Consider the following 13,313-nt stretch of genomic DNA (forward strand, 5'->3'; position numbering starts at 1 on the left):
CCGTGGGCCTCGCGGAGGTGGTGCCGCCCCCGGCCCTCCCGGCAGCCCCCAGCTCCCTCTCCCCGCCGAGGCCTCGTGGTATCTCTTCTGTCTTTTCTGCAGAGGTTTTTCCAGGACACGATTATGAGTGATCAAATCCAGTTCATTGTTGAGAAGCTCAATCAGGAGCCCTTCAGGAAGAACTACAATTTAATCACGTTTGACTCCTTAGAGTCAATGCAGCTGTTGCAGCTGCTCAATGATGTGCTGGGGGAGATTGACCCAAAGGTAAGGAAGGCAATCAGACGTGCTCAGACCTGTGTAATTGCGAACATCTTATATGGGCTTGACACAGAAATTTGCTTTTATTTAGGTCTGGCTCTGTATAATCTTGTGGCATGTTTGGTTTACCAAAACAGCTTGTATGAATCTTCTGGAAATTAATGTGCCTGGCAGGAATCCTTTCTGTCTATACATCTATGTGTTTTTGGCAAAACGGCAAATGTTTCTTGGGCCAGGGGTACTGGATCCCTGTCCCCCAGAGACTGATGACTGTGTATTTTTCCTTGGGATACAGATCTTGGTTCATACTGACAGCCGCTGTCTTCTTAAGTCAAAAGTCAGGCTGTTTTGCACACATACACAGGGCAGGAACTGATCAAGAACTGAACCTCATGACTTAGCTGTTGCAATAGGTATTGAATCTGTCTCCTTTGAGGCTACCAAAAGTGTGTGTAGGATCAGCAGGGATCGGTCACACATCTGGGGCGCAGATACACGTGCCTTGGTGTGCTTGGATATCTGACTTCCTTGGTGGAAGTAATCAGTTTGTCTGCATAAATGAGGTCCCATGAGCAGAGACAATGTATACCTAGAATAAATTTATCTGAGTACACATGTTGGAGAAAAATCCATTAGAAGAGAACTGAAGTTTGGTGATAAAAAAGATGTTCTGTATGGAGCGTCTCACTTCATTGACATATCATGTGATAAATGGATAAAGTAAATTCTTTTAGTGTTGCTAGTTAATTAACATGACTTGGACAAACAGTGGATAATTAATTTTTTTTTTTTAACTATTTAGCATGCTGTTGACATTAGAGAGGAGCTGCCAGAACAAACAGCTAAAAGAATGTTGGGTCTTCTTGGTATCCTTAAATACAAACCTCCAGGAAGTATATCAGACTTGTAAGTATCGTTTTGTCTACAAATCATGGTAAAACATGTTTTACAGCTTATATGGTGACAACCTTTAATTCAGTAGTTGTGTGTATTTTTGACCTCGACTATCCCAGTGGATATGCGTAACGCCTTGAAGACAGCTCCTCCCTTGTCCCTATGGAGAATGGTATAGGGGATACCAGCAGAAGGCTCCTGCAGCTGTAGGCTGCCCCTCGGGCCCTGCTGCAGCAGCTGCTATTGTGGAGTCAGCCAGGAGAGGGTGCCGCATGACTGGCAGGGTCAGTCCCTTCCCCGTGCCTTTCAGACCAGCCGCCCGAGGCTGGATTGCACCCTCCTGTGCCAGGTTATAACCCAGAAAACTCACACTCTTCCCAGATTGCCTTTATTCCCGAAGAATATCGCAGAAAAGGAAGAGTCGTTGTTGCGGGCTTTAGCCTTTTGATGTGTTATGGGGTTTTTATCTGTCTCAAGGTAGCAGAATCGGGATCATAAATAGCAAACTGGCATCATGAGTGTTTTCTCTTTTAACAGCATTAAGAAAATCATTAGGCAAGGGGAGAGGGAATGTCAAAACATTGCAAATTGTTTGTTCCAAGCCAGTGTTCTCTAGTTTGAGATTTATTGGTATTTTCTTTTTGTTGTTTTCGTATAGGAGTGCATTTCGCCAAGGGTTGGTTACTGGAAGCAAACCTGTAATTCATCCTGTCTTACATTGGCTTCTTCAGAGGACCAATGAACTCAAGAAAAGAGCTTACCTGGCACGTTTCTTAGTAAAATTGGAAGTGCCAGCAGAGTTCCTACAGGATGATACTGTGGCTGACATCAACAAACAGGTACCATTTTTCATGAATGCCAACATTTTACATTAGTTAATTAAAGTGCCAATAGGAGGATAGATGAATCGGGGAGTTACTGTTGAGATACCTGTTCAAGTGAGTTAAGTTAAGAGCATGTTTGAATCCAGAATGAGCAAAGATTAATATAAGAAATATATGTCTTGATCACCTTTCTTCTGATAACCCTGAAATTGTATATTAATAGGTAGCACTGAATTAAAAGGTATTAAGCCCATTAAGTACTGGGTACTAAATAATGTTCAGAGCCATGTTGGCCAAGACAGATTTTTATTTCTTAATTTTTAACACTTTTTTTTTTCCTGTGAACTATGACATGGATATTTTTAACTTTATAAATTACCACTTCAAACTAGTCCAGAAAATGTTATGACCAAAAGCCAATGTCTCTTAATTGTCAATTGATTGTATAGTATTTAGCACCTAATATTTGTATTAGCCTTATCCCACTTCTGCTTCAACCATTTATTTTTTTGTGAATAAGTAAAAAATTTCTTTTTCCTGGGCTGACGTTCCTAGTCATTATGTTCCAACTACTTTTGTGAGCATTAAATGTTGATTTTAGATAGTCAGAGTGGGTGGGTTTGAAATGTAAAGCTTAAAGTGAACCAAAGTTATGTTTTTAGATCTGTATTATCTGAGGTACATATTTACCTGATTTTTATCCAGTTTTCTGTGCCTTTCGTTATATATAGTGACTTGCAAAATCGCAGTGTTTTTGAATGTTTGTAACAGGTAACTCGATTCATTAACTGTGCACCAGCCAAGCTGTATAGTCTGACTGAAGCTTGACTAAGCCTTTCATTTTTTTGTTACCACTAACAATATTGGATTTATAACATGGAATAACTAAAGAGAAGTAGCAAAGAGAGAAAGGAATGCAGATTGTATGTTTTTTCAGTATGTCACAGTCTTAATATGTATAAATACCCAACTCCATTATTTCCATTACATAAGATGTGTTCCTTTTTGGGATGACAGTAATATAACCATCTTATTAAACTAAGGCCCTGCTGATTAATTCAAAACAGAAGCTGGAGTAATATAGTGCCTTACTGGAATTTAACATTACCATGCAAATATTTAGATACTAATGAATTAAAGAATTTAGCCTAAAGTATTTAGCTAGACAGGCTTGCAATTGTGTATTTTAATAGAAACATTTCAAACATGAGAGTTTGGAAATCTTAGAACGTGGTCAAGTTTTATGGGTGTATGGAATCAAGCTCAAATGTACTTTCATAAATTATTTAAACAAGATACTCAGAGTATTTGCCACCTTGCCTGTGATTTGGACATCAGGTTGGCTGCAGTATATAATTTGAAAAGTAAGCAACTTCAGGCATAAATCTAGTTGTCCAGTCTTCAGTGAGTTGCCCTCAGGTGCCAGGAATCTTTCTGTCCGCTATACGAACCTGGAACCTGGGTGTTCTTTGGTCATTTGAGTGTGTCACTTACTTCAGGTGCACGTGGGGTAGGTGCAGCTTTTATTCAGTGAAAGTGAGAAACCTTCCCTTCGTTATAATCTGGCAAACTATGCTATGCTCTTGTTTGAATCTTACCACTAGTCTTGAAATTTTGTGTCCCAAGAAGGAAAAGACTTACTAAACTCCCCTTTTTGAAAGAGGTAGAGAATCCACACAAAGGAAAGCTGTTGGACATCAGCAATCGTGAATACAGTTGCTCAGAGACTACCTGCTATTTCATTATTTGTTAAAGTACTTCAATAATGCATAAGTGATATAATGCAGGCCAGTTGCGTTTTTACTCCTACTTTTTTGTAACTCATTCTTCATTGTCCAGTGTGTGTGCATGCCTTATCATACCTTTATTTGCCATTTAATCAAGCTCTTTCTCTATTATTTTATCTTCTTCTCAATGGCCATTTTATTGCTTTTTTTTTTTTAATTCATTCCAGTTTGTCAGTGTGTGCCTGATATTGAAACAACCAGAAATGAACAGAGCATTCTAGATGCTGGTTCCCCAGGGTTTTATTGAATGGAATTGCTGCTTCGCTGCTCAGGGATATGATGCCTTTGAACTGGCCTTTGCTGTTGCCATTTTGTGTTCAACATTCATACCAATTGCTCTTTCCGGGGAGTAAAAAATGACTTGATATTCTCTTTTTAGATTTTTCGATCTTATTGAATGGCTGTTTCTGTGGAGATTAGCTTTCCTTATATCTCAGCTTGCATTTCTCCAAGTTGAATCTAAATTTATTTCCTATCCATATTTCTAAACTCTTTCTGTCCCCTGTTATTTCTCTACCCACACAGACTTTCACACTGCCTCTCAGTTTAAGATTACTGGTGGGCAATGTACTGGTGTGGAAGTAGCACACTGTCTACTTCTTTCTAACTACCGAACTACATATATCAATCTCTATATTGTACTGAGGGCATGATTATGCAATGTGTCAAAACTATTTCTCACATAAGTCAGGTGTGTTCTTCGACTGCTTTGCTGTATTGAAGCTCAGTGCTCTATAAATTCAAGCCCCATTGCTTCAATCAAGCATGTTGTTAGATCAAGCTCTTCCTTTTTGGGCTGATAAATTTACATATGTGATATACACAGATTTCTAGTAAGAGAGAATAATTTGTTAATATAACATTGTCCCTTTCAGATAACATCTTATCTTCCTGTTTTGAAAATACACTATATATTACAAGGGAAGAGGTGAAAATACTGAAGAAATTGTGAAACTTCTGAGTGTACCTTCAAATGGAAGATAATTCACTGTGATTTTTTATTTTTGCTTTATAAGTTGACAAGCTTTTGTGATGAAAAAATGCCTTTAATTCTTGTTCTCACCATATTTCTATTTCTATATTTACTGTCTTAGTAGTAAAGCAACATGTTGATCTGAAAATCCTTAGACATAGAGCTCATTGTGCATGTTTTTTATTTCATCTTATAGTATGAAGAACTGATGGAAGCATTTAAAAACCTACATAAGGAGTGCGAGCAGCTCAAAACATCTGGTTTATCTGCTGCAGAAATAAGAAGGGTAAAAAAATTGCATAACTTTTGTTTAGATTTTTTTTGAATGTCGGTTCTATTTTTGTTGGTCTTGTGGACTCATTGCAGTGTATAAGTTGTAGAGGTCAGAGCTGGTAGGCACTGCAGCTGCCTTTTTGAAACTGTTCTCTGTTGGCAAACAGATTAGAAAGTCCTCGCTTGTGCTTAGAACTGAGCTTTCTGAAGCAGATTGGGAAACAAGGCTGCCAAGACTCTGTTCAGCATGACTTTCAAATATTAGAACTCCCTTTCCTGTGAATGGAAACTGATAGAAAGCCTTTTGCTTTACTCATATAGGGTAATAATTTCAGAGGGTGTTGAATGAATTAAGAGCTTAAGTCAACAAAAACGATGATCCTGTGTGGCTAAGGTGTTAAGTAAAGATAATTGCCCTGTCTCAGCAAAATATTTAAGTGCGGGTACAGCTTTCTGGTAAGACATATGGACAAGTTAAGCAAATGTTGAGATAAGGCCTAAATTTGGAGAATTTATTTCCCTTTCTCTCATAACTATCAATCTTTGGAATCCTGCTGTTGTAAGATAGGATTAAAGGAGAATGATAATCAGATACATGTTTTAGCACTAGAAGGTGTTTCTTTTAACACAATTTTAATACAAAAAGTGGCAGCAAACATCACTCATATGCAACTTCATGCAAAATTGTCTGCCAGGAAGTGGGCAATGATGGTAACATTAAGAACGTATGTTAGTATACATCAGGTGTTGAATTCATGCTGATTTTTGCTTGGTTGTTTCTGTTTGTTTGTTTTTATTTTAGAGAAATCCACCTGCTTTTATTTTAAACGTTCGCACTAATACTCAAGGATGCAGATGAGGGAGTATTAGCATAAAGAGAGTGGGAACTGTGGGGGAAGTAAGAGAGAAGAGAGAGATTGGAATCCTGGATGTTCTGATCATAGATCAATAAAATTATAACCGCTTCAGCGTATTCGGAGAAGAACTGTGATTTTCATATTAATTTGAACAGAATTTAGTCCAATCCATGTTATATTGTAAATAAATTAACATTTCTTTATCTACTTTTTCTACTTGGTAGGACATCAGTGCAATGGAAGAGGAGAAAGATCAACTCATCAAAAGAGTAGAGCGTCTTAAGAAGAGGGTAATAAGAGAAGTAACGCTGTTACATTTCAGTGTCATAATCCTTGGCTTGCAACTCTGATTTTGGAATGCAAACAAGGATTAAGATAAACATACTGTATGTCTAGGAAGGAATCAAATAACTAATTGACCTACAGGGAATCTCCCTAGGCGTTAGTCCAGAGCTGTTAAGAATCTTGAGTCCAGTACTTTGCTGTCATTTCTGAGTAGTAACATGTATGGAAAGGAAGTGCTAAGTGGGCTTGTGAGACATATGATCTCTTTAATGTATTTCTCAACTATCTGACAGTAACATGCACTGTTTATCCACTTGCTGTAGGTGGAGACAGTACAAAATCATCAACGAATGCTTGAAATAGCAAGACAGCTTCGCTTAGAAAAAGAGAGAGAAGAATCTTTGGCTCAACAGAAACAAGAACAAAAAAATCAGGTACTGACATAAAAGCATACCTATTAAAATAAATAGTTGTTGACATTTGTTTGGGAATCATGCATTTGAGAAAGTACATCAGGAACAACAGTACAGAGTTCCTCCCAACATCAGAAAATTAAATCCCATTTAAAATAGAAATATTCATGTACACTTTAAGGGAAGAGGCTTGACCCTGCAAGTTTTGAACACCTCATTCAAGGTACTTGGCTGCCTCAACTGCCACTGACATCATCATTTAACAGTCCCAGGAAATGTTCCATGACTTACTGATGTAGCACCCAAAGAGAATTCTTTATGGTAGAGAGCAAATGTTTCCTTAGTTTGATTTGTATCTCTGTGCATCTGCACTGAGATTTCAGGGGCTGAGTAACACAGCAAGTACCTCAGCTTTTCACTGGGTGGGGGGAATATGTATTCAGGAGCAACCTTTGGATTTTGGTCCCCGAGTTTGACAAAGACGATGTCCTAGGAAGCACTGGAGGCAGTTGACATCCGACTATAAGGGTGGGTTTTATTCCTGAGCTATGTTGTCAAAACAAGATACTTTAATAAAATCCAGTGCCATACTGTTACATCATCTCACCAAATTCTGTAACGTGAACTTCAACACTGTATTAAAAGGGGAAAAAAAAACAGATTTCTGGTATTGCGGTCTGTGTCTGGATGTGGAATCAATGTGAATCAGTAGGCTTTCAAGCTGTTGGATCTTTGCCTGAACCTGAGTGAGATCACAAGTAAAATGAACGTGATGTCTAGCTAATTCCAGTTCTTAGTGCACATCTCTCTGAATCACAAAAATGCTAATCAATTGGGTGTTGTTTAGCAACAAGCTTTCCAGTGTGCTCTCAAGTTGGACAGTGGATTGCTGCGACAACTCAGTGGATTGCTGTGACAACTCAGCTGCATTGAAGAACTGCAGTATAAGGATAGTTATCTGCTGCAACCCTGATTCTTGCTGTCTTTTTTTTGTTCTAGTGTTCAAGCCACTCGTAGTTTTGGTTGAAAATTGTTTAATGAATTTCTGCCATAGAGAAAATATCACTTGGGAGTACAAGAATACTTTCCTTAATTAACACTAGAGAATATCAAGTAAACACAGGCCAATTGTTGAAAATTTGTTTTGGCACGTTCCCTTGTGAAACGGATAATCACCAGATGTTTATAGCTACCATTTTTTATATTTGGGATTCTTTTTGATACTCTCTTGTTTTAGTTGTTTGAATCTGCATTTCAAAGGAATGAGCTTATGTGTGTCCAATTCTCTCCCAAAAGTTGTTCCATGCAGAGCAGAGACTGCAAAGAGCACAGCTCCAGCTGAAAGAGATGCATCATGCAGTAGTGGATTCAAAACCTGAAAGTAAGTAGTAATCTATAAAGGCTGGGGTTTTACACTTCTCTGTTAGAAATTAAATCAAAACTGGATGGCTGTCAGTAATATGGTAGTGCCAAAAAGCATATAGGAATTTAAGAGAATCTAAAGAAAGAAATAACTTGTGTTCTAAAGGCAGTTGCTGGAGATCCTAAGCCTGAATGTGCCTTGCCACAAAAAGCCAGAGAGGCAATCACAAGGGAAGGTAATACCAGTCATATTTTTGAGGTCCACTTTTTAAAAATCTTAAAACAGTTAAATACTGAATGCTAACCGTAATACTCTGCAAGAAAAAAACAGTTGGAACTACAAAGGGTTGGAAAAAGCAGAAACCTCTTAGAAAAGACAAACTTCTGATTTAGAAAGGTTTTATGTCTTTTGTGTTTGTAATTGGGCATTGGTGAAATACTGTTTCTTAAAAATTTTCTCAATGAATGTACAAATATATTGAATACTATGTTTTATTCAGTGTAGACTTTGTTTTCTAGTTACCTTCTGTAAAATATTTGTTTGAAAAGCTTTAAGGCCTGTTTCTTACTGTAGTGCAATTTTGTGTTATAGTTTTGTATGGTACCAAAAATAAAGCTACTTCCTAATTAAGCGTTTTTTATAGATCATGGATTATATTTATACACACACACACTTATATATGATTATGTTTCTAAGTCTATATACTAGATATATCTTTATGTTAAAGCCTATATATTTATATATGAATATATTTGTTTACATATGAAAATACTTTGTTCTTATTATACAACTATAGCTGATTGATTTGTATGTTGCTGTGCTGCATTAATAACAGCAAGATTGCTTCTCGTTTTCAGTGATACTCAGTCTGCAAATAACCTCAGCAAAATAAATTATACTACTTGTGGAGTAAGTTAGTACTCTATGGTCATTTATAAATATAGCAGGTGGGAAGGAATTGCAGTTACTAGATAAATGCATAACTAACTGTCTCCAAAGGCTACAATTTGACAACCTCTAGGTTTCTGATGACTTAATCACTTTGAAAGAAATGTAACAGGGATGAACCTCGCAGTTTGACAACAAAACTGGGAGTCAGTCTAGGGTTCAGTGTTTCAGATGTATGTGATCTTTGGCAAATGGCTTAACCCCTTCCAGTTTGTCTCTTGCACTTGGTTATTAATAACACATCGCAGGATTGATAGAGGCTTTATGTGCTGTTCATACAGGCATTGGGGTTGATTTATAGGGAAATACTTTACTGTCTGTAAAGCAGTGTGAAGTTGTAAGACTCAGAATGGTCCTTTTCACAGGGCTTTTCCAGTTGCATTCTAAGTTGCTGTGGTAAAAAAAATGCCATAGAATTATTTTTATTATCTGTATAAATTACTTCCAAAATGATAGAATCTGACTATTTATTGATTTAAACTTAGTAAAGTAAGTCATTGTCCTACTCTTTCAAGTACATTTAATATTCCAGTTGCATCACATAACTGCTTGGGCGGCTGTTTTGAGTTAGAGAATTTTTTTCAGTCACCACCACGTTGCTTTGTTATTACTTCGTAATTTTACTTTAATTTTTTTACGATGCTTATCAGCCACTGAACCACAAATGGAACTAAAGGAGTATCTGAACTATCTTCTTTACTCAAAGGGACCTGCAGTGAATTTTATAACTGTTCCATTTTTGCAGTAGCTATCAGAGAGTTTATACAGCAAAGCTGTGTCAACATTTCTATTTCAGTTCCTTGGTTTTTTTAAGGCCAATGGAAACTTGATGGGTTCAGTTCACAGAAGCAAAGGTAACATAATAAAAAGCCAGTAAATATGTCATTTAATCATTGAGATGAAAATAAAGATAAAGTTAACATTTAATTTCCTTATCTTGAGTCCTGCTTGCAGGGGAAAAAAAAGTGTTTAGATGTTCCGAAGAAAAACTTGGAGTCATTACTTAAGAAAACTTGTGTTGAAATTTTGCCCAAACAAAGACTTTAGGACTTAGCTTTGTAATTGCTTCCCCCATAGTAGTTACAAAGACACTGCCTGTAGTAGCAATTACAGAATGCCAACTGTGTTTTTTAAATAATTGAGATTAGGTGACCACAGTGCACTGAATGGGATTCCATTTATTTTAAAAGCTTTGTTGGTCTACAGTTAGCACAATTTATTTTATTTTAAAAATTCCTTTGGCTGCAGTTTGGTACCTCAGCTGCCTACTCGTATCAGTAGAGCTTGTATGCTGACAATTCAATGGCTGGTTGGTAGGTGTGGATTTTCACTGGAAGTTAGATACTTTCCTTTAAAATATTTTCTTCCATTTTTAAGACTTCAGGTGTTTTTACTTCCAAAGCAAGATAAAATGATAAAAGTTGTTGTTAATGAGTAGAAGCTTTTTTGTTTGTCTTATGGATGCATGCTGCTTTGATTACTTCATCTTGTAATTAATTTAGGATGAAGTACTTTAAAGAAATGTAAAGGAACTCTTTAAGGAATGCAACTAGCACGTATTCATGAGTATCATTAACATGCAATTAGCATCAGTCTGCTTTAGCTGTGCCAGGAAAATACAGCTTATGGTTAGTAGGTTTTTAACTCTTAGAAATATAATATTTAGAAGACTTTGTATTGTATCATGAAAAACAGTTGATTGTTATGAGATGTTCTGTAGACTAAAATTGATCACTGGTTTCCACAGTATACTCCTTCCCTGTTTATTAATTCAGTACTACTCAGTATGTTGTTTAACTACAGAGAGGCAGTTGCTGCTGGTAGCACTAAGTAACATGAATTTGCAGTTTCTGGGGGTTTTTTGTTGTTGTTCCGGATATGAATAGTATTTATATTAACGCTGACCGCTAGTTTGAATAACCTAGCTCATGCTTTCTCAGCAAGATTGCCATCTTTTTGCTTTGAATATCTCTGCTGGCACGAACACAAATTGTTAACACCAAGAAGCGAGCTGAATTACTGAAATTCTTGATCTCTGTCCATTTTACAGAACATTATTGTTCACTTTATTGGCAGAAATACAAAGAAGTGGATGACTAGCTTGAAAATATTGATTAAAAGAATGTGTTAAGATGATTGTTGTTGATAAACTGTGAAATGTGTAATTTATATACTTCATTAAGTGAATAGGTAGTAATAGATTTAGAGCACTTGAGACCATCAAAGATACCGGTCAAAGAGGAATTGCTTTGTACAGATGTCTATTTTATGTCATTCTGAACACGTGATGAAAAATAGAAATTTAGGATGCTATTATTTAAATATTCCATTTGAATGAAAACATTAACATTTTTCTTTTCCACAGAACTATCTTTCCCTAAAATTCCAAATTTAAATGATCTCCACGAACACTGCAGACCACATTACAATTAAAGTTATAGATGTATTTGGTAAAGGAGAATGGCTTAGGTGGAACTATATAATAAATAAAATCATTTAAAGATGGAAATAAAGTCACTGTCAATAGATGCAAGGTCAGGGGTAAAGCACTTTTAAGCCAACGATATCTTTGAGAATAGAAGTCTGGTTGGTAAGATTAATAGTATTGCTATGGTTGACTTTTTTAAGACCATTGACTCTTAACTTGCAGGCCATTTTGAAGAACAAACAAGGCAGCAAAAATTCAACATGACCTATGTTAAAAGGAGTTTATTGAAAGTTTTAGAAAGGAAATTAATCAGGGAATCATCACTGAGTGGATGTGTTTCTAATCGGGACATGCAGAAATCAGTGTTTGACTCTTTTTTGTTTAGTATTTACATCAGATACCTGAAAGAAAATGACAATTTCACCAGTGATCATTTACTAGGTGAAATAAAAATTGGGTAAATGACTGAGTAATGAGGAGAGCAGACTGTTGATTCGAAGTGACCTTAATCACTTAGGAAGCCAAGCCCATGCCAACAGTATACATTTTAAGGAACAGCCAAACGCCACAATATTCCTCTGGGAATAATGTATATGCAAAGTAGTTATAGCATGTGGGACTCTTTCCTAAGAAGTGACTCTGAAAAGGACTTGTGGGTCATGGTGTAAAAATGGTAGAACTGGAGCTCCCAGTGCCAAAGATTTGATGCTATCCATGCATTTATTTGTGGAAGAAAATGGAATAGGAGAGTTATATTACTTCTCTTTTTAGCTCTGATATGTCCATCACTGCAACACTGTGTTCATTGACCAGAATTCACGAAGAATGCTGAAAGGTCAGAGAGATTTCAAAGGCCATCAATAATAATTATAAACATGGAAAGCATAACTTAAAATGGCAAATTCAGGAAGCTTTTTAGTTTTTCAAGGAGATATTGAAAGGATGATTTGATCATAATCTGTCAGTGTTTGCATGTCCCACCACTCTATTTAATACAGGGAAATTGGAAATGATACCATTGGAAGCTGTGGATGGAATAATTTCAGTAGTCTCTTATTGAGGATGATTGCAGAAAGGGAAGTGAAGGCTTTGATGTAAGTGAATGCCATGTGGAAGTCTGTTCCAGACCTGCCTTTGTCATGGCCTTCCTATGTGATATTAAACGAAGCGTTGGCAGATAAGTCTATAAAATGAGTGCTCCTCTTTCTTTTCTTTTCTTTTTTTTTTTCCCCTTTTTAAAAAAATCAGTTATTGTTGCAAATGGTTTTGGTATAGGATGCACAATTGGTAGCCTGTAGAGGGAAAAGTAGTAGGAATCTGAGCGCAAGGTGAATCAAGTTTTAGATCCATTAGCAGAATTCTGGAGGGAAAGTCGCCTCTTTCCTACATGACTGAGCAAGCACTAAGAAACTTTCTCTCCCATCCCTCTCTTTGTAATAATAATAATAAAAAAAATTGAATGGAAAACATGAGGAGTTGCTGTTAATAGCTCTCCACATGCAAATACGTGGTTGGCAGAACCTCACTAAAATAACCTTAGGGCACAGAGCCAGACTTTCTGTGCAGCTTACGTATGTAGATTTTGTAACCATAAGTCAATGTTAAAACATTAAAAAAAGAATTTTTATGTGTAATGGAAAGGTTTAAAGTATGCTTGCTTTTCTGTCCTCTAGCCTGGGAATTTGAAAAAAGAATGTTTTTCACTGAAAAAAAAAATTAAAACAAGAGTTGCCCTATGTTTTGTTTTTTCAGGTCCTGTTAAGAGCAAAAATAGTTCTTAAGTAGTTACTCCTCCATATGTTGAATTGTATAGAAGGAAAAATATATCCAAAGTATTTAGGACAGAAACTACATTAGTCATGAGGGATGTTGACATCATCATCTCTTTCCCCATTGAGATGTCAAGTTTTAACTCGCTTCATTGCTTGTTGCACCCTGAAGAGTAAGCATGATGCAGAACCAGTCAGTGTTTAAAAGAAGTTGGTAATAGCTCTCAGGTTATCTGAG

The 13,313-nt window shown here is 36.6% G+C and overlaps 1 protein-coding gene across 2 annotated transcripts in view; it reads left to right on the forward strand.

Moving 5' to 3' along the window:
* Positions 1-6: 6 nt before the first annotated feature.
* IFT81 (intraflagellar transport 81) overlaps positions 7-13,313 on the forward strand; it is a 50,880-nt gene continuing 37,573 nt past the window's right edge. For both annotated transcript variants that reach the window (XM_019473280.1, XM_009283902.1), the window contains exons 1-7: positions 7-267; positions 1,064-1,167; positions 1,814-1,994; positions 4,936-5,025; positions 6,094-6,159; positions 6,478-6,588; positions 7,864-7,948. In XM_019473280.1, the coding sequence (XP_019328825.1) occupies positions 124-267; positions 1,064-1,167; positions 1,814-1,994; positions 4,936-5,025; positions 6,094-6,159; positions 6,478-6,588; positions 7,864-7,948 (781 nt within the window). In that variant the 5' untranslated portion in view covers positions 7-123. The remainder of the gene's footprint in view (positions 268-1,063; positions 1,168-1,813; positions 1,995-4,935; positions 5,026-6,093; positions 6,160-6,477; positions 6,589-7,863; positions 7,949-13,313) is intronic.

Source organism: Aptenodytes forsteri, unplaced genomic scaffold (genome assembly GCF_000699145.1).
Source record: "Aptenodytes forsteri isolate BGI_AS27 unplaced genomic scaffold, ASM69914v1 Scaffold118, whole genome shotgun sequence".
In the NCBI taxonomy this organism is placed as follows: domain Eukaryota; kingdom Metazoa; phylum Chordata; class Aves; order Sphenisciformes; family Spheniscidae; genus Aptenodytes; species Aptenodytes forsteri.